Source organism: Sinohyriopsis cumingii, chromosome 1 (genome assembly GCF_028554795.1).
Source record: "Sinohyriopsis cumingii isolate HCF-2022 chromosome 1, ASM2855479v2, whole genome shotgun sequence".
Taxonomy (NCBI): Eukaryota; Metazoa; Mollusca; class Bivalvia; order Unionida; family Unionidae; genus Sinohyriopsis; species Sinohyriopsis cumingii.
The window spans coordinates 43,082,631-43,106,679 of NC_142961.1; the positions used below are offsets into that span (position 1 = coordinate 43,082,631).

General features: G+C 32.1%; 1 protein-coding gene and 1 long non-coding RNA gene across 4 annotated transcripts in view; both read left to right on the forward strand.

The window, feature by feature from the left end:
• LOC149806787 (extracellular signal-regulated kinase 2-like) overlaps window positions 1–2,514 on the forward strand; it is a 63,154-nt gene extending 60,640 nt beyond the window's left edge. For all 3 annotated transcript variants that reach the window (XM_089957650.1, XM_089957659.1, XM_089957669.1), the window contains one exon: window positions 447–2,514. In XM_089957650.1, coding sequence (XP_089813776.1) covers window positions 447–632 — 186 coding nt within the window. In that variant the 3' untranslated portion in view covers window positions 633–2,514. The remainder of the gene's footprint in view (window positions 1–446) is intronic.
• Window positions 2,515–2,517: 3 nt separating this feature from the next.
• Window positions 2,518–11,085, forward strand: LOC149806788 (uncharacterized). The gene is made up of 2 exons (XR_016421028.1): window positions 2,518–10,000; window positions 10,051–11,085. It is a non-coding gene; the product is annotated as an uncharacterized LOC149806788 (long non-coding RNA).
• Window positions 11,086–24,049: the final 12,964 nt, after the last annotated feature.

Sequence of the window (24,049 nt, forward strand, 5' to 3'; positions counted from 1 at the left end):
AATAAAACTGATTGTTGAAAATCAATTCAGGCTATTCCCTTAAGATGTACATTTTATTTAGAAAGTACAGGTTTATATGATAAATCAATTTATTGGTTTATATATATATATATATATATATATATATATATATATATATATATATATATATATATATATATATATATATATTAGAAGTAAATAGAGCATGCATTTTTTTTAATTGTTACAAATTAATATTAGAAGTAAATAGAGCATGCATTTTTTTAAAATTGTTACAAATTAAAGTTACTTGTTGTCATAGATTTCATTAATATAATTGTTTACTCATGATTATGAACCTAATGGACATTACCCAGTACTTTTATTTTAGTCATTTATAATTTAATGCAGTGCAAATTTTGATATCCTTATGGCCACAATTTTTAAATAAGGTTATACTAATTAGTATTATATTTTAATTGTAGGTTCCTAATCAAAGACCAACATCAGCAACTTCTAAACCAAAGCCGATATATGGCCGTAAGCAGTTCAGCAATGCGGTCAACAACCCCTCAGCGGGTGCACCAAAAGCAATGTTTGGAAGCTACTCACAGAGTTTTGGCACCATAACCTCCAGTGGTCTTGCAGCCATACAGGGCAAGAAATCATGAGAATTGGTGACCATTTTCAAGAACAGAAATAGCTCATTTGGTTAAAGTGTTCATTTATAAGTACTTGTAAGGAGCACATTTTTAGACAAACTGCTTAATTTTAAAAATGTGCTGTGCACATTGCATAAAATGAGCATAAATTTATAGAGAAAATATCTGTATAGTGCAGTTCTATGCATGCAAAGACACTGTGTTATGTAAATATGCAGTCAGTAAAAACAAAAATGTCGAGTGTGATGCACATTGTTATTGCTGCAAATGCAGTCAACAATTCTTCTGAATATGACAAGGTGGTCATACATGTATGACGATATTTCAATGAAATCAATGTATTGCAATTGGAACTTTATCTTGACTGTTGATAAAAGATCAATTAGGTGGTAGTAAATATAACCATTACCTACAGTACAAGCATTTGCCTTGGATGTGCTGCTATATTCAGCAGTGCTGCTGTAAGAAAATTTTGTAGAAAACAATATTGTTACTGGGTGTAACTGGAATGTAAACATAACATAAGAAGTCTGTTTTTGAGTTTGAGTGCTATGCTGAAAATTTTCAATAATACTAGCTTTCATTTGTTTTCTTTAGGACATCTGGACAAAACTCTGTTTAAAATTAGATTAAAACATGCAAGCAAAATATTTTATGTCAATTTTCTTAATAGTTTTTATCAAAATAGAAATATAATTTTTGGTCAAATGATAGAACTTGATTAAGAAATGTTAACCAAAATGTATGAATTTTTGTTTCCCTATTCTTTAATTGGCATTACTTACTTCAGGCTAGAGTCAGTTCATGCATGTACAGAACACATTACAAATTCCAAATTTGGATTTGTTGATATATTTATTCTGACAGTATCCATCATTCACTTCAGTTTTCCAACTGTTCTGACTCAGTAAATACAAACAATTAATTAGTTAACAGTGCTGAATAATGTCGTGAAATCCATATTACCCGGCATTCAAGAGATATCAATGGAACTTGAATGGAAAGTATACATTTTGTGATCTACATTACCAGCATCAATATATACCCATTCATCTGAGAAATCCACTTTTGATGATGTCTAGTTCTTGCAGTATTCAGGGTCTCTGATGTCACTGCCATCCATATGACATCAGTTCATTAGATCCACTTCCATATGGAAGAAGACCTATGCCTGGGCCTTAAATAAATCATTCTTGTAAAATGTGTAACCTTGAAAGGTTGAGCAAGCATGTTGCAGAATTAAATCATATTAGCTTCACAATGATTCATCCGAGGTATGAAGAAAAATCAGCTGCAGATTTTCTATGACTGTGACCATGACTTAAAGGTCAAGGGCTAGTGATCATATCATAGAATGAATTGTCTTAGCTTCATAATGATTCATGTCAAGCCTGAAGAAAATCCATGTTTAGAAAATACATGGAAAAGAAAAACTTTTGCCAAGATCTGCATGCAACATTTCTGTAACTTTCTCCTTGATGCCAGGGTCAAAGGGATGAATAAGCATGTCATAGAATTATTGTTTTAACTTCGTAATGATTCATACCTTGCATGATGAAAATGTATGGAACAGTTTATGAAGTAGAAGCAACTGAAAAAACATTAGCCAAAACCATAATGCAAATCTTCTTATCATCAAGACCTTGACTCAGAAGTAAAAGGGTCAACAAAATATGTTGTAGTATGAATTGTCTTGGTTCATAATGATTCATGTCAAATAATATGAGATTCTATCCAGGGTTTTAGGAAGTATGTGGTAATGAAAACTTGAGTCAATATATTAATCAACTGTTCATGCCATTGCAGGAAAAGGGACTGGTATATCTCTCTTTCCATTAATGTGAACTTTACAGATTTTAAGATTTTTCTACACTATACAAGGGGAAGGGTTTTTAAGTTGCACAAATCAATAGTATAACTATCAGTTTAGTCATGTCTGCAATACTTATTACTCATTTAGTGTCTTTTTCAGTTATTCCAGTTAGAAAGTACTGCCGTCCCCAAAGATTTAAATTTGATGCTTGGAGAGAGCATTGCTTATGGGGGGCAGGTGATACCAGACAGAGACTAATTCAGTTAGATAAGACACGATGTTGCCTTCACATTGTCATCCATATTTAAGCCGTTAACCTTTACAAGTGAAATTTTCAGTGGAAACTGATTATGGAACACAAGTATTAGCTGATAAATACATGCCCAGTTAGAGGATGTAGCAAAGTTTCCACTTTTCCATAGTGAAATGGACCTAATGTCTACCACCATCATGAAATAGATGCCATAAAGCAGAATGACACTAGTGATTCTGATTATACTTTAATTTGAATCCTCCTGGAATATTAGTTGAAAACCAGTCAACACAGTGTATGTAGAGCCATGGTGACTATATGGTTAGCATGGCAGACTTGTGATCAGGAGGGTGTGGATTTGAATTCTGCTATTGGTTTAGCCCAAAGCAACTTTTATAGTGTGTCCTTGGGCAAGGCACTTTATTCCATTTGCTTCAGCACTAAATAACCCAATTTTATTGTTGTGCCATAAAACACCAACCAAACAAAACCAAACATACATGAAATTGTTTTAATACAACATCATTGTTAATTTAGCAGATCAAAAGCATGTTACATTTTTTGTTCTTCATTGTATGGACAATCATCACTTCATTTGCTGTGAAAAATTAAATGAAGCATCATTACAAGTTAAGTTAATCAATAAGCAGAATTGTTGAATGATGAAGTCCCATAAGTTTCAGACTTGTTGATCTGTCAAACCATTAGTAAGTACATCATTAGTATTTGTATGTAGAAATAGTGACTGTGAGTTTTTAACATTAGGTGAAATTTGTAGACCAAAGAAAGATTCATTTTAGTTCAGATGGAATCAAATATGAGACTGCATGCATTGTTGGTATTTTCAGTTTGAAATGAAACTACTTGTATATTCAGTTTACTACATCTGCATTGTCTTTCTGAAAAGATGAAATGCTTGATGTTGAATGCCCCTACGATAGGTTAATGCTTATATAAGGCTATACTCCCAATTGAATACTTCATCAGACCCATTGCATAGGTCTCCCCAAAAATGCATAAATTATTATCAGCAATAAATAAAGCATTATTTGTTAACTAAATTACCATACATGGAAAACAAAATTGCATTCAGTTTACTTGTAATAATAACAATACTGTTAGATGATGAGTGTCACACTGTTACAGACAAATAAAGAAATAAAGCCAACTATAATTTATGGATCAGAATTAACAATTTAGTTATTTCAGAATGAATTGAATAGTGTGAAGCAATAATGGTAGATAACAATGCCAATAGAGTAAGTAGCTGGTAATAGCTTTTAGATTATTGCATTCTGAAGCATCAATTGAAAATTTTCATCATACAATTGTAATTATTGTTTTTAAAACAAAAAAATATCACTTTTATGCAGGGTAATGCCTAATAGTGTGCTATCTGTGTATTAGTTACCGTTATATTTTACTTGTGGCAGAGTCAAGTAACTATGTAAATTTTTGGTTCAGTCTTACAAGGAAGATGTTGTTATTACTATATTTACTCACCTGCAAGTCCATTGCAACAGTAACCAGCTAAGACTGTGGTCTTCTGTCTCATGATGTATTGGTAGATCAGGGTCTATGTTGTTTGTTATACAGATTAGTCGAAAAGCAAATGGCATAGACCCAGATCTGCTGGTACATTATGCTACAGCAGATCTGGATCCATGCATTTTGCAGTTGTATTTGACTTAAAAGTGAGTACAGTAATACCTCGAACATTCGCGAGGTTAGGTTCCAGAACCAGTCGCGGATCAGGAGAAATCGTGAATGTTTGGTACGAGTCACTAAAAATGCTAATAAATGCTTATTTCTAGGGTTTAAACCCTAAATATGACCCAAATCATGCTCCCAAAGCACTTTAATTTCATTTAAAAGTTAGCTTAATACATTACCCTTAAAAAGAGAAATAAATGGTTGACGTAAAAATAGAGTACAGTATCGCCTAATGGGTATTTGCCACACTAGCGCATTTACAGTACGGTACATGTATACATGTACTAATATTACCCCTATACTAATTCATTGGCTGCCGTTTTCTTTTGCACTCACAATAAGGTAAAACCAAGTAACGAATGGGACTGTAAACTTAATGACGTTTTCTTTGTCATTGTCAGGAAGGTAAACTAGGTAAACTTCATATGTCACAGAAGTCATATAACGAAGGTACAATTCAATAAAATAAAGAAAACATGTACATAGAGGGTACCAATGAAAATTTTGCGAATCCGTGAATTCGCGAATCCAGAAACGCGAATGCACAAGGTATTACTGTATATATAATAACAGTTTTGAATAATTAGTGGACTTTAATTCTAAGTATTGAGCTGCAGTGGCTCAGCATTCAAGGCATTGGCTTTATGACCAGAAAGGAGCAGATTTGATTCCCACCATTGCATCAGACCAGATCAGCCACTGTCATATGACCTTGGACAATGCATTTTATTTTACTTGCCTCTGCATGATATATGCCTTAAAAGTGTTGATGTACCTTAAACCATCAAAACCGATCAAATCAATCATAGTATTATGTAAGAAATCAGAAAAAATACAAGGCCAGTATATTGAAAATAAAGTAATACTTTCACACTAGCACAGTTTCATCAGATGCAAACACAAGAGTTATAATTGGTTGATAGTTTAAAAGTTGGATCATGGGAAAAAATTCATTGGGAATTTTAGTTATAGAATGAGCTCTTTATGTCAAAACCCACCGTAGTAAAAGCTTGAAATCACAAGCACTTTTGTGTCCATGTGTCTGTCTGTCCATACATCCATCCACACCATAGATTAACCTCAGTGTTCCAGCTTCTTCTAAGTCTTTCCTAGTTAAATGAATGCCATCAGTATTGATGCTTTGCATACAGGCAATGGCCAGCTTATTGTTTCCTTTAACTTGTATGGTCTCTAGTCTAGGAAAATGTTCTCAAACTCTGCATTATTTGAAATACTGAACAGTGTTCAATTGCAGTTTAGATTTAATTGCAAAACTCTAAAAAAATTAAAAAGTCAACATAAAATGTTGAGTCATTTATATCCCTTTATTTGGTGCTCAAAGAAGAAATTTATAGATCAGAATTTGTATGTTAATGAGAAGAAAGGCTAGTTATTAGCAATTAAATGTAGCTTCATATTTGCTAGCCTAATTTTGGAGGAAAAAAAAGTAAAATTGAAGATTCTGTGAGCAAAATGCAGTTTAAGAATCGTTTTGTACATATGAAGTAATCCTTTAATGTTACCTTGAATGTTATGAAATAATAAGGAATGAAATTTTAATGTTAGTACTTTAGGCTGCAGAACTTTTATTTTCATTCTTTACACATGACAGGGTCACAAAAGAAAAAGTTTCAGATAATTTGGTCAGAAATTTTAGACTTGGAATCCATAAATGACATAATTTGCCTGTAGACATCTGATGGGTGTGAGTGGTAGTATACAAGTACATTATGCTGGTATGAAGGGTGCTTTGAAGGACTCATTATGTCAGAATTAATAATTTAGAAAATAATTGTTATTAATTTACATAGCATATTATAAATAGATTTGTAAGAGTTTCCTCTTTCCAGGGATCAGTAAATAAATTTTTTGGAATAGTTAGCCTTTCAGTATAATCTCATGATCAAAGCTAAATCCAGTAAGCAGATAAGAAATTGGCATGGCAATCCATCAGCCAGTCAGATTGCTGTGTGCACATCATGACTTGAGTGGGTTTATGTGTATATGCCTGTCTGCTGAAACTAGTTCCTTGTACAAGATTTTCCTGCAATTTGAAATTTTCAGTTTCTTGCTCATCAGGACTTTTTATGGGTAGCTGTTAGAAATTTAAATTGAAGTTATTTTCTAGAATAAATCAGATTCATATCATTTACTTTAATGGATTAATTCCTGTAGAAATCTTATATGCTATCATTGTAGATAAATTCTGTTGGCCACTTTAGTGTACAGAATACTTGAAAGATCTCATTTGCAGGAAAATCATGAGAGTTACTTAATGAATTGCATTATAAGAGTCCTTGTACTTACGGACTTTAGGACATTAATAATACTTTTACCATGCCAAATTTTTTTAATGATTTTGTAAAACAAATTTTTGCAACAGTAAAATAATTTCTAACGCCATAATATTTTCAAACAACACTTTTATCCTCAATAGCGTAACACACATTTAAAATTTGTATAACAAAATAGGCAAAACATATTATTATTCAGTGACACTACGTCATAAAGAGTCATAATGTGACAGTAGCACCAAAGTTTCTGACGGTAAGTCATTGACATTTATAGAACTTTATTTTTAATCATTGCCGTATAGTCATTATCGTGATGATATGCCATTAAATGCTGATACACAATACAGACAGTATGTCATGAATTATTTCTACTGTAAATTTGGGGATTTGTCCAACATTTTAGTTAATTGAATCTAGAAAATGCATAACATTCATATATACTATTTTTACAAGTAATCTTTGCTGGTCTCAGCAGGACATTTGTCCTGAACTGAACACGAGTAATGTCACTAATAACACAAATGTTTTCCATGTTAGTGTTTCTGTTATTTATATTTTCGTTCATTTGCAAAAATAATTTTTGATTGCTCAGAAAAAAAAACATGTATAATTTGTATAGTCAGCTTGTTTGCAGTGATTTTATTTTATCTATTTAAAAAAAAAATGATTTTACAGTATTATACTTATATTACAATTTAAGGTAATTTTGACTGTTATTTGGTTATTTTTCTTATTCCTTACCACAAGTCTTGTCCAGATGTTTATTGGTTATCTTCTTATTCTTTACCAAAAGTCTTGTCAAGGAATAACCATATATACTTGCTTATAAGTCAGTACTGCAAACGACATAGACCCTGATCTACCATCACATAATGTACAGGCAGATGAGAGTCTGTATTGTTTATTCTACTGATTACTCCTAACAAACTGCATTGATCCAGATCTTCTGGCACATTAAGTGACTGCAGATATGGGTCCCTTTTATCTGTGGGATACAGGCCTTAAATGTTGTACAATTTGAACATGTAATAAATGCACTTATTGCATTTTTTTCATCAAGCACTATTTTATCTAATATCTTTTACTCCGATATTAATATGAAATGATTCTTTTTGAATAATTGGAATTATTCATCATTTATTCATTTTCGGAGAAGAAAATCCAAGGATTGGATTGTACATGTCACTGAAATTTTTGTTGTTCACTTTTAACAATTGCTTCAGCTCAAGAAGAATGAGAAAACTTTTAAAAAAAAGAAAAAAAGACATGTTCTTTTTTTTACAGGAATTCCAACAAATTGCCACATGAATGATATATTATTTTTGGTAGCATAAAATATCTTTATAAGTAAAGAAGTCACACAAGCATGGCTCTGTTACAGTCATATATTTTATGAAATACAAAAGGAAGAAAAATGATTTAATTTCTGTAGATGAATTTATATAATGGTGTTAGTTTTAATTCAATCATAGAAACATATTAGAAGTTGGAACTTTGTTACAAAATAATATGTATGTAATCTCTACCTGCAGTATTAACTTCTTTTTCTGATTAGTTTCTTCCTTTTATCTAGTACACATTAGAGCTTTATTGTAATTCGACTTTGTTAATCTCAGATTAATGAATACTTGAATCTCATCTTGGTCGTATTACAGGTATCATTTTCATCAACTGCTGCACATATTTAACCTGCAAACAAAAAGATTAAATTCTTTCTTCTTGATAAAATCTTCTATTGGCGTGGTCGTGCAACAATTTTTCTAGACAAATACAGCTATTATCTGAATCATAATTGTATGTCCCATGGTTTTCTGCATATTATCTTCAAAGACAAAAGATTGTTGAATGTTTAAAATGCATTTAATTATTTATTTTCTAATCATTTTAAATGAATTATTCCTAATTTTTGATGTAAATGTTTTGTTATGTACTTCCTTTTTTCAGTATTTTCTTTTTGTACGACAAAATGTGTACTAGACTTTTCTATTTTATTTAATTTTCTGTGACTCTTATTTATAAATATTTTTATTTTATCTGCATCATATATGTATAAATTCACAGCCAGCAGTTTTCATCACAACAATGATGTTGTAAGAATGCAGATTTAGTACATACTATTTTAAACTGCAAGTTTGGGAAATGGAATAAATTAGATTTGAACCGACTTCATTTTGGGGAGATGGGGTAGCATTAGAAAACCTGTGGTAATGGTGATATCACATTGTTGTATATCATGATCTTCACTGGTTTTATTTCAGATTAATATAGGAAGTATGGAATAATTGTTTTTAAACTCTACTTCTTTTATTAGCATGGATAGTTTGTCAACATTGGGCTGTTCCAATAAAACATACCAGTACTCAGGATCCAGGGAAGGTGCTTTCACTGTGATGTAGTCACACATAGATGTAAATAGGAATTCTGTATCATTTCATATAAACTACTTGAGTAATCAGAATACTCTGGTAAATAATTTTAGACAGCCACCTTCCTTGGGTACCATATATCTTTAAATGGAAAATCCCTTACACAGAAACATAATTTTTAGTAAAACATTAATCAGTTGTGGACTAAATGTTTGATTTGAACCTAATCAGATTTAAAACGTTTTGTGTCTTGCTATACCTTTGGAAAAAAGATGTAAGTTTCATTACTTCACTGAAAAAAAGGACATTAGTTTTGGGTTGATTCACAAAATTTCTGTTTCATTTGTTAAAGTATGTTTATGTTCTACCTTACAAATTAGTTTTACACACATATAGTTGAATTTTTTTATTCAATTATCCAAAGCATATGAAACCGTCCATAATACCTCTATGAAGTATTTTTACAAATAATCTATATTTATTGTTGATTATGCTTTACATCATTCCATTTAATATTCATCAACATTCCAATTGAAAGTGCATCAGATAATGGTTAAGTTGATAGCGCTAATAAAAGGAAGTACCATATTTCTCTGACACTTAGCAATTAGGTTATTTGACAACCAAGACTGTATTAACTATTTGATTTTGAAAACGGAATCATACTAGAAATTCTTTATTATTGCAGAATAGAAATAGATCAATAGAAGCCACAAAAAGCATGAAAAAATCAGGCAATACTGAATGTGTTCACTTCTTTCAATGACCATGTCAGATGCTTCGTATTTTGTTACTTAATAAAATTTTGAGAAGATAGAATTATATTTAAGGAACTCAGGATGTTGATGGCATTTATACTGTTGCAACTTAAGTTGCAGCAGCAACACATCAGCAGAGCAACTAAAACCGATAGTTGTAACACAGCCGCTGCCATTAAAGTCTTAAATTTGTCAAAACTGATAGTTGTAAAACAATCACTGCCATTAAGGTCTTAAATTTGTCAAAACTGATAGTTGTAACACAATCGCTGCCATTAAGGTCTTAAATTTGTCAGAATCGATTGTTGTAACAGTTGCTGCCATTAAGGTCTTTAATTTGTCAAAACCAATAATTGTAACACAATCGCTGCCATTAAGGTCTTAAAGTTTTCAAATGAAAGACTGTGACCCTTTTTATAACACACTTTGGAACTTTTTTTGAAAAATGACGGAAAACAATTCTGTAGCACTATATCAAAGGTAGAGTCACAATTTTATAATGCCTTTCGACTTTATGAAAGTATAACAGATTTTAATGCAGCAGTTTTGACATTACACCAGTCATTAAAGTGTGTTAGAATACATCTTTGATGCTGAAGCACAAGATTTTTTATATGTGTCAATCAGACGAGCAGCTACATTAAAAAAATTGACTATTTTAAGGCAGCCTCAGCATAAGAAATTTATCTGCATATATATAATCAGTGATTTTTCAAATTCCTCTCTTTTCATCAAGTGAGTAAAAACAAATTGGGAGTTTGTTCCAAGCATATCAGATTGACTTCAGGTTTTATCAGTGTTTTCTGTGCAGTTTATCACCGAGATTATTCATTGGATCTTAAATGCCGTTCTCAAAATCATAAAGATAAACAATATATAAAACTATCTTTTGAAGGCATAGTCTGAATAAACATTGACATTCAACTGACCTTAGCTACCTTATGTCTTAGAAATATTCCATACACTGAACAATACATTATGTTAGAATGGAAATTTGCACTTCAGAATAATATTTAGGTTCATATTTTGTTCTGATGTATAAATATATACATGTACATGTATTTGATGTTTCCTTCATTTTTTTTGTTTTGTACATAGGGAGTGTATTTATATTTCAATCAATCCTTGACTAAAGCAAACTGCTTTGAAGAGGTACACAATATTGTAATATACAGTCATTACCGTCCATGAAGATCATTTATAATTTGTTAGATTTTGTTATGCATAAACATTATTTGAGGACAATAAAGTACATAATTGCATAATGATGGCCAGCATTGTCTCTAAACTTAGTTTCCCTTTTAGACTGCTTTATCTACATGATGACTTGTTCTCATGCAGACTGGTTTGCATTCATAAAACTTGTAACACAAATAAGAATTTACATTTACTTAAATCTTTGAGATAAAATATTTCCAGTCTCTTTATGATTCTGGCACAAAACTCTGGTGTATTACATATCAAATATGTCTGCCAGTTATTTTTTTTAAAGATTTGCCTGAGTTGAACTGTAAAGTTTGTTTTTAAAATTTTACTGATTTTGGGCAAGGTCTTTAATAATAATAATAATAATAATAACGATGATGATGATAATTTTTACTGAAGCAGAGAATCTACTTAAACTTTGTGGATTCAAATAATTTTTATTATAAAGGATTGCAATCAGAGTAAGCATAAACTGTAAACTGTCTTTTTACAGCAAACGTTTTATGAATGTTTAGCCTAACAACACTTTTGTACAACTTCCCAACTCAGTTACTGAATTAAGTAAATATTTTGTCCTTCCACAACATTTTTTAAATTATATTTTTAAGACAATTTCTTGTCCATCCATACCACCATCCTTTATCTATATACAATATTATCTATCTACCTTCCTATCGACCGGTCATCACTATTATTGAGAATGCAATGATAGTGTGAGAATATGTTCAAATGCATGCAGTATACGCTTAAAACACGTGAGTGTATAATTGTCCTTTGGAAATATGAAGAAGAAGAAAAAAATCCCTACTAGTTGGGGACAAAAAGCACATTGGGGCACATTCATTCTTCTAAGAAGAGAAAAACTGACACAGAGAAAGTGTGGTACCATGCATACTGAATTAAGCCATGGCTGTGGTCACTCTTTTGAAGAGATCAAGTAAAAACAAACAAAAGGCATCAAGTGCAATTAAGGTGCAAATTAATTCCTTTGTCAATATTATATAAAGGTAGTTTGAAATTATGCCTTACACCTACCAGAGGTAACAATGTAAAGCTGAAAATATTCAGTAATTTCACTAAACCACTAAGCTGCTCATTTTCTTTGAGGTTGTAAGGGTCATGCAAAGGTCAATGAGTGCAACTGAAATAATTGATTTCTGTTTTAAAGCCTGTTTTCAAGATTTGTTTAGTAGACTAGGAACTTAAATTTCGAATATTGTATGCAACATTTCTAGCATATTCAAGGCGTTAATAATCTCTGTAAAAGTAAAAAGGTCTTTAATTGCAAGTTTGATCAAATTACTACATTTTTGGACTATTGGATATGTATAATATCCTCTTTACTTTAGTGAATTTTCCAAGCCAAGATTAAATAACTGTCTTCCAAAGGGATGCAGTATCAAGTGTTCTTTTTAAGTCCAGCGAGGTTCTCGTTTCAAAGGGTGTAAAGGTCATACATAGGTCACAACTACATGTTAATTAGATAAAATTACTGATTTTATTAATTTTTCGATACATATACACATGTGTTAAAATCTCCATAAAGTACAAATTAAAATTTCTCTAACCTATATGATACTGTTATTAGTACGTATTCACAACTTCTGTTAATGTTAACATGCATTCTTCTGTAGGATCCAGAGATAGCACCTTACGTTCTGGTGTAAATTTGCATTTCTTTATAATAACCATATAATACATTGACTTCTGATGTAGGAATCTGGAGTAATAGTGTACTTAGAGGAGAATTAATTACTGGGTCAATATGTGGGTGTGTCTGCTATGTACGAACAATCTATACCAGTAACTGTATAGCATGATTTTATGAGGTATATGTGGATGATCAAAGAGTGATGGTTGCCATAACCATTTGACCCGGGTTCAAGTGTAGGAATAAATAATTTTCTAACTTGTATGATAATTTTATTGATTCATATTTACAAATGCGTTTAATGTTATCCAGCATGTTCTTGTAGGATTCAAGGATAGCACATTCCACTCTGCTCTCTCTGTATCTGTCTCTGTCTCTGTCTGTCTGTCTGTCCGTCTCTCTCTCTCTCTCTCTCTCTCTCTCTCTCTCTCTATATATATATATATATATATATATATATATATATATATATATATATATATATATATATATATATATATATATAAAGTAAAGTATTTTTTCGAATTTAGTGTTGGGAACCTAACATAGAATGGTAATTTTGTGCTTTAAATTTCCAATATGTATGCAGTGTTTAGTTATGGAGATAATTCTCAGAAGATTCAAGATCATATGGGTTTTATTGTGTCGTCTCTGTGAATTTTTATTTTATTTTTTGCTTCAAAGTTTTATGTATGTGGGTTGCATAGCAAAGAAAATTGCGACACCTTGTGGAAACTCGTGTCCCGTGTATCGTACTTCAGCAAGTTATATTGGAGAACTGGGATGCTGCACATGTTTACGTCATGGTCAAGCTTGCATTCCAGATTTAACTTAAGCTGGACATTAATATGGTAACTGAAATAGATTAATCATAGTTTATAAAAATAAAAATAAAAGTTGTATGGTTCCTCGATGAAGATATTATATCATTACTTATTTCAGAGCACATCCACACTTGACCGGATACTACGTAAGCAGCATAATATGATCTATTATTATCATTATTATTATTGTCATTATTATTATCATTAGCAGCAGTAGTACTGATGTTTTTGTTATGATTATTATTATTATTATTATTATTATTATTATTATCATAGATAAATTGTATCACTCAATCAGACAGACAGTGAGGTCGCGAAAATAACATCAAAATATACCACTTTAAATTTAGCAACCGACCTCGTTGCTAAAATGTAAATTAAGAAAAAGAAAATGTTTTCTTAACAAAATTTCCAAATTAAACAAGCTTTAGAGTTTTTTTTAGAAGGGGTTGTATGTTTTGGTGAAAATTTGTTCCCCGTTTTACATGAAAATGGTACTATTTTAATTTACTGGGGTTGGGGCAGATTGAATAAGCCATTTCCTGTTAATCCAACACTGTCAACTACCATGCATTTTTTTAACCTCATATTAACTGTATATATTGGTGGATAAGGTACCATATTGTAAAACCCCATCTAGTATGTATCTTTAACAAACCACAAGATTTAAACCACTTCGATTGACTTCATGGTGTTACTGACACCCTTAGAAGCCCATGGCCATAATTATATAAAGAATATTAAAGGTGTAAAATTTAGCTCTATAATCATGCATGGTCACGCTTTTGCTATTCAGCTCTGAATGGAAATAAAAATGAAAGATCTTTTAAAATTTGCTCGAGTTGAAAATTTAGATTCATATGTTACCAGTGACATTATAACTCTCTCTCTCTCTCTCTCTCTCTCTCTCTCTCGGGTACTCAGTGACCTTGACACCCACTAGCAAGGTGGATACTGTGAAACTATAATCCGTGTACTCTTCTTGGGTATATTTTTAAAAATATTTAACATTCTTCTTTCATCTTATGTGTTAGAAACAAAATTGGCCTCGCTAGGTGCTGAGCATTAAGAGGTGAGTGTCAGGACTGGTCGGCCTGATGTCAGGATAATGTGACTGGGTGGGACATCATGCTACATGTCTGCGGCATGATGCCCTAGTGCTAAACAGCATTATAAACTGCTACACTGCAGACATTGTAACAATCTGACTGATAAATTGTTAAAACGAAGTAAAAGAGCCAAATCACACACACAGCCACACACACAAAATTGTATATGGAAAATGTATTAATGTGGATTTAGATCGTCACGGGTTTCACCTTTATTTTGTTAAATACCCATTATGTAGTATTATCATTGTCCAACGAGGCAGCCACCACCATAACATCAATCCATTGAACCATTATTCTCATTAAATTAGTTTAGGATGATGTTCGTTATTTTTTCTGTGTTGTATGAAAGTGAAAACAATAAAACTTTACTGGTTTTAAGCCTCCACTATATAGAAACATAGCATCGATGTAAATGTGAAAAGCTCAGCGTATTATTACTAAAGTAATGAACTTTTCAGAGACTAAGATGATTGCGAGTTAAAAGAAAAAGCATAAAAGTCTTACCTTCCAGGAGGAATTTTGCATATTTTTTTTCTTTGCGTATTTCTCGTGTTATTTTCACCATACTGCACGCACATGCGATAGCTGGAACGAATGCGATTTTACCGGATGTAGTTAATTTATCGTGTTTCACACTAGATTGAAAATCGGTTTGTTTGACTAAAATGCGTAAGTATTAATTATATGCTATACATCCAAGTTGTGAGATTAAAATTTGTTTCATGTGGGACGAGAGCAAAAGTTACAAGATAAATATTTGTTTCGAAGATAACGATGCAAAAGACACACAAGGAGGATGTGACATTTTGTCTCAATCATATATTGATAACATGGTCCAGGCCTCTCGTATCAGCATGTTTCATTAACCACCTAATTCTAAAGCAAGGGTATGTGATACTGTTGTAAAAAGAGTTATTCTAAATCGTTCGTGATTTTTATACAGGTATGGTTCTAAATCCGAAATTGATTTATTATGCCATGTATACAAATAATGTAGAAGCAGATATCAACTACCTCCATTATTGTATAAACTAGTCAATTTCATACTGTTTTTGTTTGGGAAGAGAGAGAGAGAGAGAGAGAAGACATTTTTGCGGGTACTTAAATTCAAGTTTTCGCTATTGTCAAAGTTTACGTGTCTGTTTTGACTTAATTTAGCGGATGAACCTATACAAACACACAAAAGAAAGAATTCCAAAGAAAAAAATAATCTGACAATTACAGGTGTTGCTTGAATTGTTAAAACAATACCGTCACCAATCTGAGCATAAATCAAACGCCTGCCAAGATCAAGCACTTACATCGTGTTTTCTTGAGTGCTCAACATCAAACGGAGCCGATGCAGCTAACAAAGCCAAGTTAAGCAGTTATTGAAGCGCGTCTGTATATAACAGTATATACTATAATCTTTCAATGAATTTATGAAACACGTAAACTCCAACCATTACAATTAATACACTTCGCAATAAAAACAAACGATGCAAAGAAATGAAATCACACTTTATACCTGATGTTCGAAACAAGTCTTTGAAACCAAGAGTGGATAACGAAGACGTCGCCGCAAAAAATATATATATATTCTTTAGCTGTTTAGGAGTTCAGACATTAACACCCGCACCAATTCACATTAATGGATAAGTATGGCTCGTGAGAACATGTCCGAGAGCAGAGAGATTGGACCAAATTATCCGACGCTTTGAGAAAACTGGATTTTTTGCACTTTCGGGATTATTTATGTGATAAACGTTTGCGCGAGCAAGAAGGCCTAAATGAGAAGAAAGCGGATGTTTATTTCCTGCTTTTTGTCCGAAAGTCGACGAAGTGTGAGATTTTGTACCTTGCTTGAAATAGTGTATATACATAGTGTTTCTTTATACTTGTACTGAAGCAATATTTATAGAGTTTTACGGTATTGCTGTTTCTTTGGATTAAAAATGTGTGGATAAAAATTACAATCAAACGTGCTTTCAGGAGGTTTAATTTTTAAACAGGAAACTTTGCTACCTTCTACGGTATAAATATTTACATTTGTCTGCGAGATGTAGCTGTAGATTCTTCATTCCGATGGAAGACGACTGTGGTTGGATCTCAAAGCAAAGAGAATAAAGTAAGCGCATTTTTTTCATACTGGTATTCTAGACAGCAGTTTCGTTTGAATATATAAATAAGAATGAAATTTAATTTTCGTAGAGTATTTCATTATTCGCTTTTTCATCAGAAATTCCACCAATACATAAATAATTTACGCTCTTTTCCTTGCCTCTCTGTACTTACTGATTTCACAATACATATCGATCTAGTAAATACGTGGAACTGATTTCACAATATATAATGATTTAGGAAATACGTGAAACTGATTTCACTATACATATCGATATAGGAAATATTGGAAGAGTTACCTGATAGTTAGCATACACATATAAGTGGGCTGTAACAACAACAAAAAATTTTGTATTCGCCCAAGAGAGTTAAAATAGAGCGAACATATTCAAGTTAATATTTTACATGTAGTAGTGGAGACGAGTTAAAAAAATAGCTATGCTTTTTATTGCATGGAATATATCAGTAGCTTTTAAACCACTTAGCATTGATAATACATTTTCTATTTAGTACAGAATCGTCTGCATGCAGCAAAATAGACACTTTCATTTCATTCATGGTAAACACCCTCTCGCGGTTAGCATTTCTAATTGAACAATGTCATTGATAACAAATACAGTATATAACAAGGGAAATAAATATTCACCTTGCCTGATACCAATATGTTATTAATATATTTAATAATGACCATATTGATCTTGATAATTTAAGTAATGCCGTCCTTAACTGTGTTAAAAACATTGCCAAATCAATAACGGAGTACCATTTTTATCACAATTGCTCAAAACCTTTTATATCAATTATTTTTTTTTTGTATCTATCTTGAAGACGAAATTTTAATTTTATGGTACGTCTTGATCAATACAGATTTATTTGTATTTTCAGACAGTACTCCTTTAAAGTTCTTTACATCGTTTTTATCAAGCATTGTATGTATTAGATCACCATACCGGGCATCGGGGTAAGGTCCAATTGTAATTATAATATCAGATGAACATTCATACATTTATGAACATATTTAATCCTTACCCCCACTTTTGTTTTGTCGACAATGCTACATAAACACTCCATAATATATATGGGTAAAGATCAGAATCCGTAATATTTACATAAGCATGATAATAAGACATGGGATTGTCTATACTGGAATCACAACATCCATAAATATTCCTAAAATACTCATAAAAACCAGCATGGCATATTTGAGGCATTAGCTTTACTTTTGCTCTTACTTTCTACCCTCTCCTTTACGTGCAATTTTTTACATTAATAATAACCTCTTATTAATATTCCTCTTATGACTACTTTATTAAACAAACATCTGTCGTTTCAGTTTAAAAAAAGGTATACTACTGGAGATATTTTAAGGAGCAATCCTGATTTTATGACCGTATAGCATTTACAAATGGTAGCTGTGAGACATCACAGTATATTAAACCTATATCATTTATATTATGTTGTATATGTTATATATATGCAGTAGATGAAGTAGATTTTTTAAAATACATTTGTAATAATTGCAGGGTCATAATATAAACTAGCTATTAGTTATTTGTGTCACCATAGATAGATAAAGGATATTATTATTATTATTATTATTATTATTATTATTATTATTTCAACTGGCTTTTAGAAAATGCATGTTATTTTCATCCGCCTTGTTTCTCAAATATAAGTTTCTAATTCGATTGTAATCATAACGGGTTTTAGAACACTTTATTTCATTAAAACATTCATTTTTCCTCGTATTTGTTCCCACAATCAGTTTGAATGTTTTGCATAAACGTTTAGAGCTGTAACGCATGAAGTCTGTGAAATTTTGCACAGCTTTACTCACACTTTTAGAACCATCTTATTGCTTGACAATTAAATACTGCATACAGTGAAACTCCGCCAAACCGATACCTCAGGATACCGGATCCCATCATGTTTTAGTCCAGAAATTTTCCTTCTTTAATATCATCATTATTTCCCCAGTAATCCGAAACCCCTCAACTCTGATCACCAAAATAAATGTCGATTGCAGATTTCAATTTTACCCTTAAAATACTCCATAAGACTGAAGCTCAATTAAAACTATAAAATATATTTAGTTACTAAATTTCTGACACAAGTTAGGTTATATTAGTTACGGTGAACAGGTGCTATAGTGTGGTACGATCTGTGAAACAAGGATCCGATAAATATCCGCAGGGCACGTGAGGTTAAAACACTTGACGCGCGCGCCGACACAGATTGAGCCTCGGATGCTTTGCCGACGGAGACTGACGAAGCAGCATTCTAAAAGTAAGATTCACTCAAATGATTTTCAATAGAGCCAAATCATTACATACATGTATATAAGTAGCCATAAATGTCGTTTATCGTCACTCACGACAATAATGTTTTGCATGCATTGTTACGGTTGAGAAATTGGAACCACTTTTAATTGGTAATTCTCAGAAATCCCGTTGCTTAAAGGCTTGCCAGTGACACACGTAAATAACAGGAAATCGTGGATGACTACACAAACAAGTGGATAACTAATGTAAACAAACGGATAAATAGGCAGGAGAGACAAAACATGTTGTTTCTTTAACAATACTATATCGCACGGATCTGATTTACGTCTGTGTCACGTGACTTTGATCTTTTGTCGCGGTTTCGTGAGAGCAATCTGGCCGATGACGAAAGTGATTGTTATTATGACGAGAATGTATATTGTGAGCCACCTTGCTTATAAAAGAGATATAAAAAAAATTCGCGATCGCTTAGGATGACCGTTATTTGGCTCTGGCACAAGGAATGGGGCTATTTATACAGGTCACATTAGTTAAAAATAACGATATAAGGAACAACAGACAACGCTCCATGCCTCCTTCGAAGAGGTTCTTGAACTATGAACAATATGAATCATACGAAGTATTTAAACATTGTGGAGTATCATCCATAATTCCATTGACTTATAGTAAAGTTATACAAATACCGTATCGGGGGCCCCGAGTGGCCGTGTGGTCTAAAGCGGTCTCCGTTACGGATCACTGCCATCTCACCTGCGTGGGTTCGAGTATCTAATTCGGTCAATGCGGGTATGTGAGAAAGCTTGCCAGTAGCTTCTCGTGGGTCGGTGGTTCTTTCCGGGTTTTTTTCCCGGGTTCTGTCTCCACAATTAATACTGGCCGCCATGTATAGCCTATTGTGTGCTGAAAAATGGCGTTAAACCCTACAACAACAACAACAAATACCGTATTTCATTTCTCAGATGTTTCGTGTGACAGAATACGATTTTCGGTAGGGACATATATTATCAGCTAATTATTCATTAAATTCATGTATATAAAATAAAAGTTAAAACAAAAACAGCTGTCTTAATTTTGTGCACTTCTACACACACAGACACTGATGTTTTCGTAACTGCATTATGTGCCTGTCTGTCTGTCACTCATCACATGAGCGCTCAGAAAGAGACTTTTTATTTACACCTACAGGAGCCTCCATAAAGCGAAAACTTTTCAAAACCGAAACAAATGGGCCCCAAGTGATTTTGAGGAGTTTCACTGTATAATGGGCTATATGGAATTTGGTTATTAAAGACATTCACAGCCCAGTAGTGCAGCACTACTTACAACGAGGGGCATTGCCAAAAACTATTGATAAAAAAGAAAATGAGTTTGCATTGTCAAGCTTCTAAAAAAGATACACAGCATAGGAGGTCTCCTATTTCATGATGGTTTCAAAGTTTGGAGGCTTGAGCACTGAATGAATAAAGTCCAAACTTTCAACCTTTGAAACGATCAGGGGAACTAATACGTATATACAGAATTAGAACGCTAAATTGAGAAATTAAGAACGAAAACAAAACTTTGTAACATTTCGATCATTAAATATATAAATCAAAGTGATAGGCGAATTTGTTTGACGGATCGTACATACTAAACCACGTGACCTTAAAAAAAAAAAAAAAAAAAAAAAAACCAGTTAAATTCTGCCATGAAGTAGTATGATCGTTTTATGAAACATGTAACGAAAATGATATATTCGGACAAAATTAATAAATATCAGACAAAATTAAATAAATACGAGAGTATTACTATGAGATTAGATCTTGCTTTTCAAGTGTATCACATATTATTAGAATGTATAATACATTTATTCCCCAGATAATAAAACAAACCATCCAAGCAATAATATGTGCCAAGCTACACTATGATTGTATTTGTGTGTTTACACAATGAATGTGTTTACAAGAAGCGTTGTTGATGGATACTCAAACATCGCGACTTCGTTCATCAAAGCAGCCTCATCTCCCATTTGCTACTGGCCAATATGTCCAGGGTAATAATCGTTATCCTAAATCCATCTTCTTTATTTCGTTTTATAATCCAATCATATCTTAAAACTCGAAGTAGCAAATATAACGACTTATGAGTCGTTGGATAACATTGAAGTTATCATATACGCATGCACACAATTGGACTGGTGAACGTTCTGAATGGCATTGCCATGCTTTTCCATTTTCTTCGGTAGTACAGGAACAATAACTTTAGTGATATGATATTATAGCAATACGTTCGTGAAACTACTAACAAGTTTTATTTCCGTAAGATTGATTGATTGATTGATTGATTGACTGTTGGGTTGATTGATGGATTGATGTGTTAATTGATTGATTGACGGGTTGATTCATTGAGCTATTAAATCATTTTGAATTCTTTCAAGATAATGTGTTTACAGCAAGCGTTGTCAGCCGATGACAGAGACCCATTCACACAAGACAAGTTTTCAGAATATAATCAGGCGAATCAGGACCATTGATATATGATGAAATAAACATCCAGCTGTTGTGTTGTCAACAAAAGTTTGCTTAAAGAGTCAATGTTTTTGTTATCGATGCTAATTTTGTGTTTTAGATTGTCGATTCAAGTGCGCATCGTACATACATACATACATACATACGTGATGATTTCACACTCAGATATGCGTGGTTTCCACAAGTACGTTGTCTGTGACACCTCTTTGTATGTCGAGATATTTACAAACGATATGATCCCTAAATTAGTCCATTATGCATCCAACAAGTACGTGCACCACCATAAGAGGACAATTACCCCACTTAAAATGTTGGGTACATAAAAATATTTGTATTTTGATACCCGAGTATGTATGATTGTTGGAAATTGCCCTGTTTTCGATGATTCATACATATCTTCAGTGCATTAAATGGTCATAATTAGGTTGAAATATCGCGAGAAAATGGGCACTTGTTTTGACTATTATTCTAGATCCTGATAAATTTTCAACATAACTGAACCCTCCATTACGATAGAAGAACTTTCTATCCAAAGGATACACGAAGAACACTGCCTTTCAGGAAAAGAAAAGTTCCTTAAAAGCTGATTGTTTTGAGATTATAATGACAGTTTTCACGGCTGTAGTAATTATATATTTGATGGCAAAACTCATAAGTCGAAAGTTTCTGGACGAGAGGATAATTCAACTGGAAATGATTGAATGACTATTGAAAAGATTTTGGGAATATCTGAACACTGGTCAATACATTGATCTACATCTAATAGAAGGTATCTCTTTCTTTCTTTCAGACACGCGCATAATGCTCAATAAGAATATTAAAATAGTAGTTTGAAAGGTAAACCACAAGTTTTCTTTACAATCGTTGGTACATCAAAGAATTTACTTAAAATACCACGTGTATAAATCATGTTAGACCAATCTTACAATGTAAAGAAATAACAATATTTTTATTGGGGGGGGGGGGGGCACGCCCACTCAAAAATAAAAATAAAAATCACAATAAAAAATACTTTTTTTTTAAAGATTTGAAAATGATTCAATACATTGGGTCCCGTTATGGATATACGGAATCAATAAATTTATAAGAAAATGCAAACTTTGGTATTTGGATTGTTGGGTGGAGCTATTTATAAACGATGAATCAGTTTCAGTACTATTTTAAATTAGCATCAGTGTACATAACATACTCGTATTAATGTCTAGAAATCAGTTTTATTGCTGACATTAAAAAAGGAAGCCAAAAAATTTCATATGTATGTCTATGATTTTATATCTTTAATATGTAAATAATAGTTATAGCATTCATGAATCAGTAAATTGTTCTTGACTTATTTGGTGTGATAAAATAATCTCTTAAGACAATGATTATCAAATTATGATCAATCATTTTTGAAAACAGAATTTCCAAGAGACATAATCCATTAGCCTCCTAACCAAACAAGATACAAATCATACAGTACACAATACAATACGCAATATATGCACAATACATTGTTGCATAAATTAACGAATATTGGCAATAGAAAATCTGCGTAAAGATAAATCATCGCAAGGAGAGAGAGAGAGAGAGAGAGAGAGAGAGAGAACGAGAGTCTATAATAAAGCTACAATGTATTATATACGTATTTACCTAGGTATTTTACAGTTGCTAAATCTTCATTTTGTAGCTATTGTACTAGTTTATGTGCTTTGTTTCTGTCATTATTTAAATGGGAGACTACTGTTAGTATTAATGATGCTATATGTATATTTTGGCAGATCATCAGAATTCAAATTTCTCGGTTCGCAGGTGTCAAACTTAATGAGTATTTGTCAAAAGAAACTTTGCGAGGACACTTAAACACTTCAAAACAACTTATTAAGTAAATCAATACATGTGTGAAATGACACATGATGCGTGACCTGATAGGCACTTAATTAGACACCTGTCATTCAAGCTCATTAAGATCACGAGCTAGTATAGTCGGTAAAATATATTTAACGTACCCTTGCTGGAATAATGTTTTATTTACTATTGTTCCTGCATATATATTTGTATTGTAATAGTGATTTCCAAAATCCTCAAACTATTGATTAGAGTCAATAACTTCAGAACATAGATACTTGCATATTCCTGTGATTTTCCTACTATCTAAAGTGAATAAGTGATCTAGTAAGTAATTGTTCTTTTTTCTATCAAACTAATCAAATTATGGATTCATTAATTCTTTTTAAACAACACACACACACACACACACACACACACATATATATATATATATATATATATATATATATATATATATATATATATATATATATATATATATATATATATATATATATATATATAAAATATTACCAATGGTAAGTGGTCTCCTCGATTTCATCTTTATCATTTATTTTGGTATGGAGTTTGGGGTACGGGTTTTGTCCTCCTTTTAAGTAACATACTGTATCTCTTTTTTTCGCAGTGTAACTTTATTTTTTGTTGTGTAGACTAGAGTTATTTATATTTCAATACATGTAGCTCATGTTTTTGTCAATCCAACATATTAACCCTAAT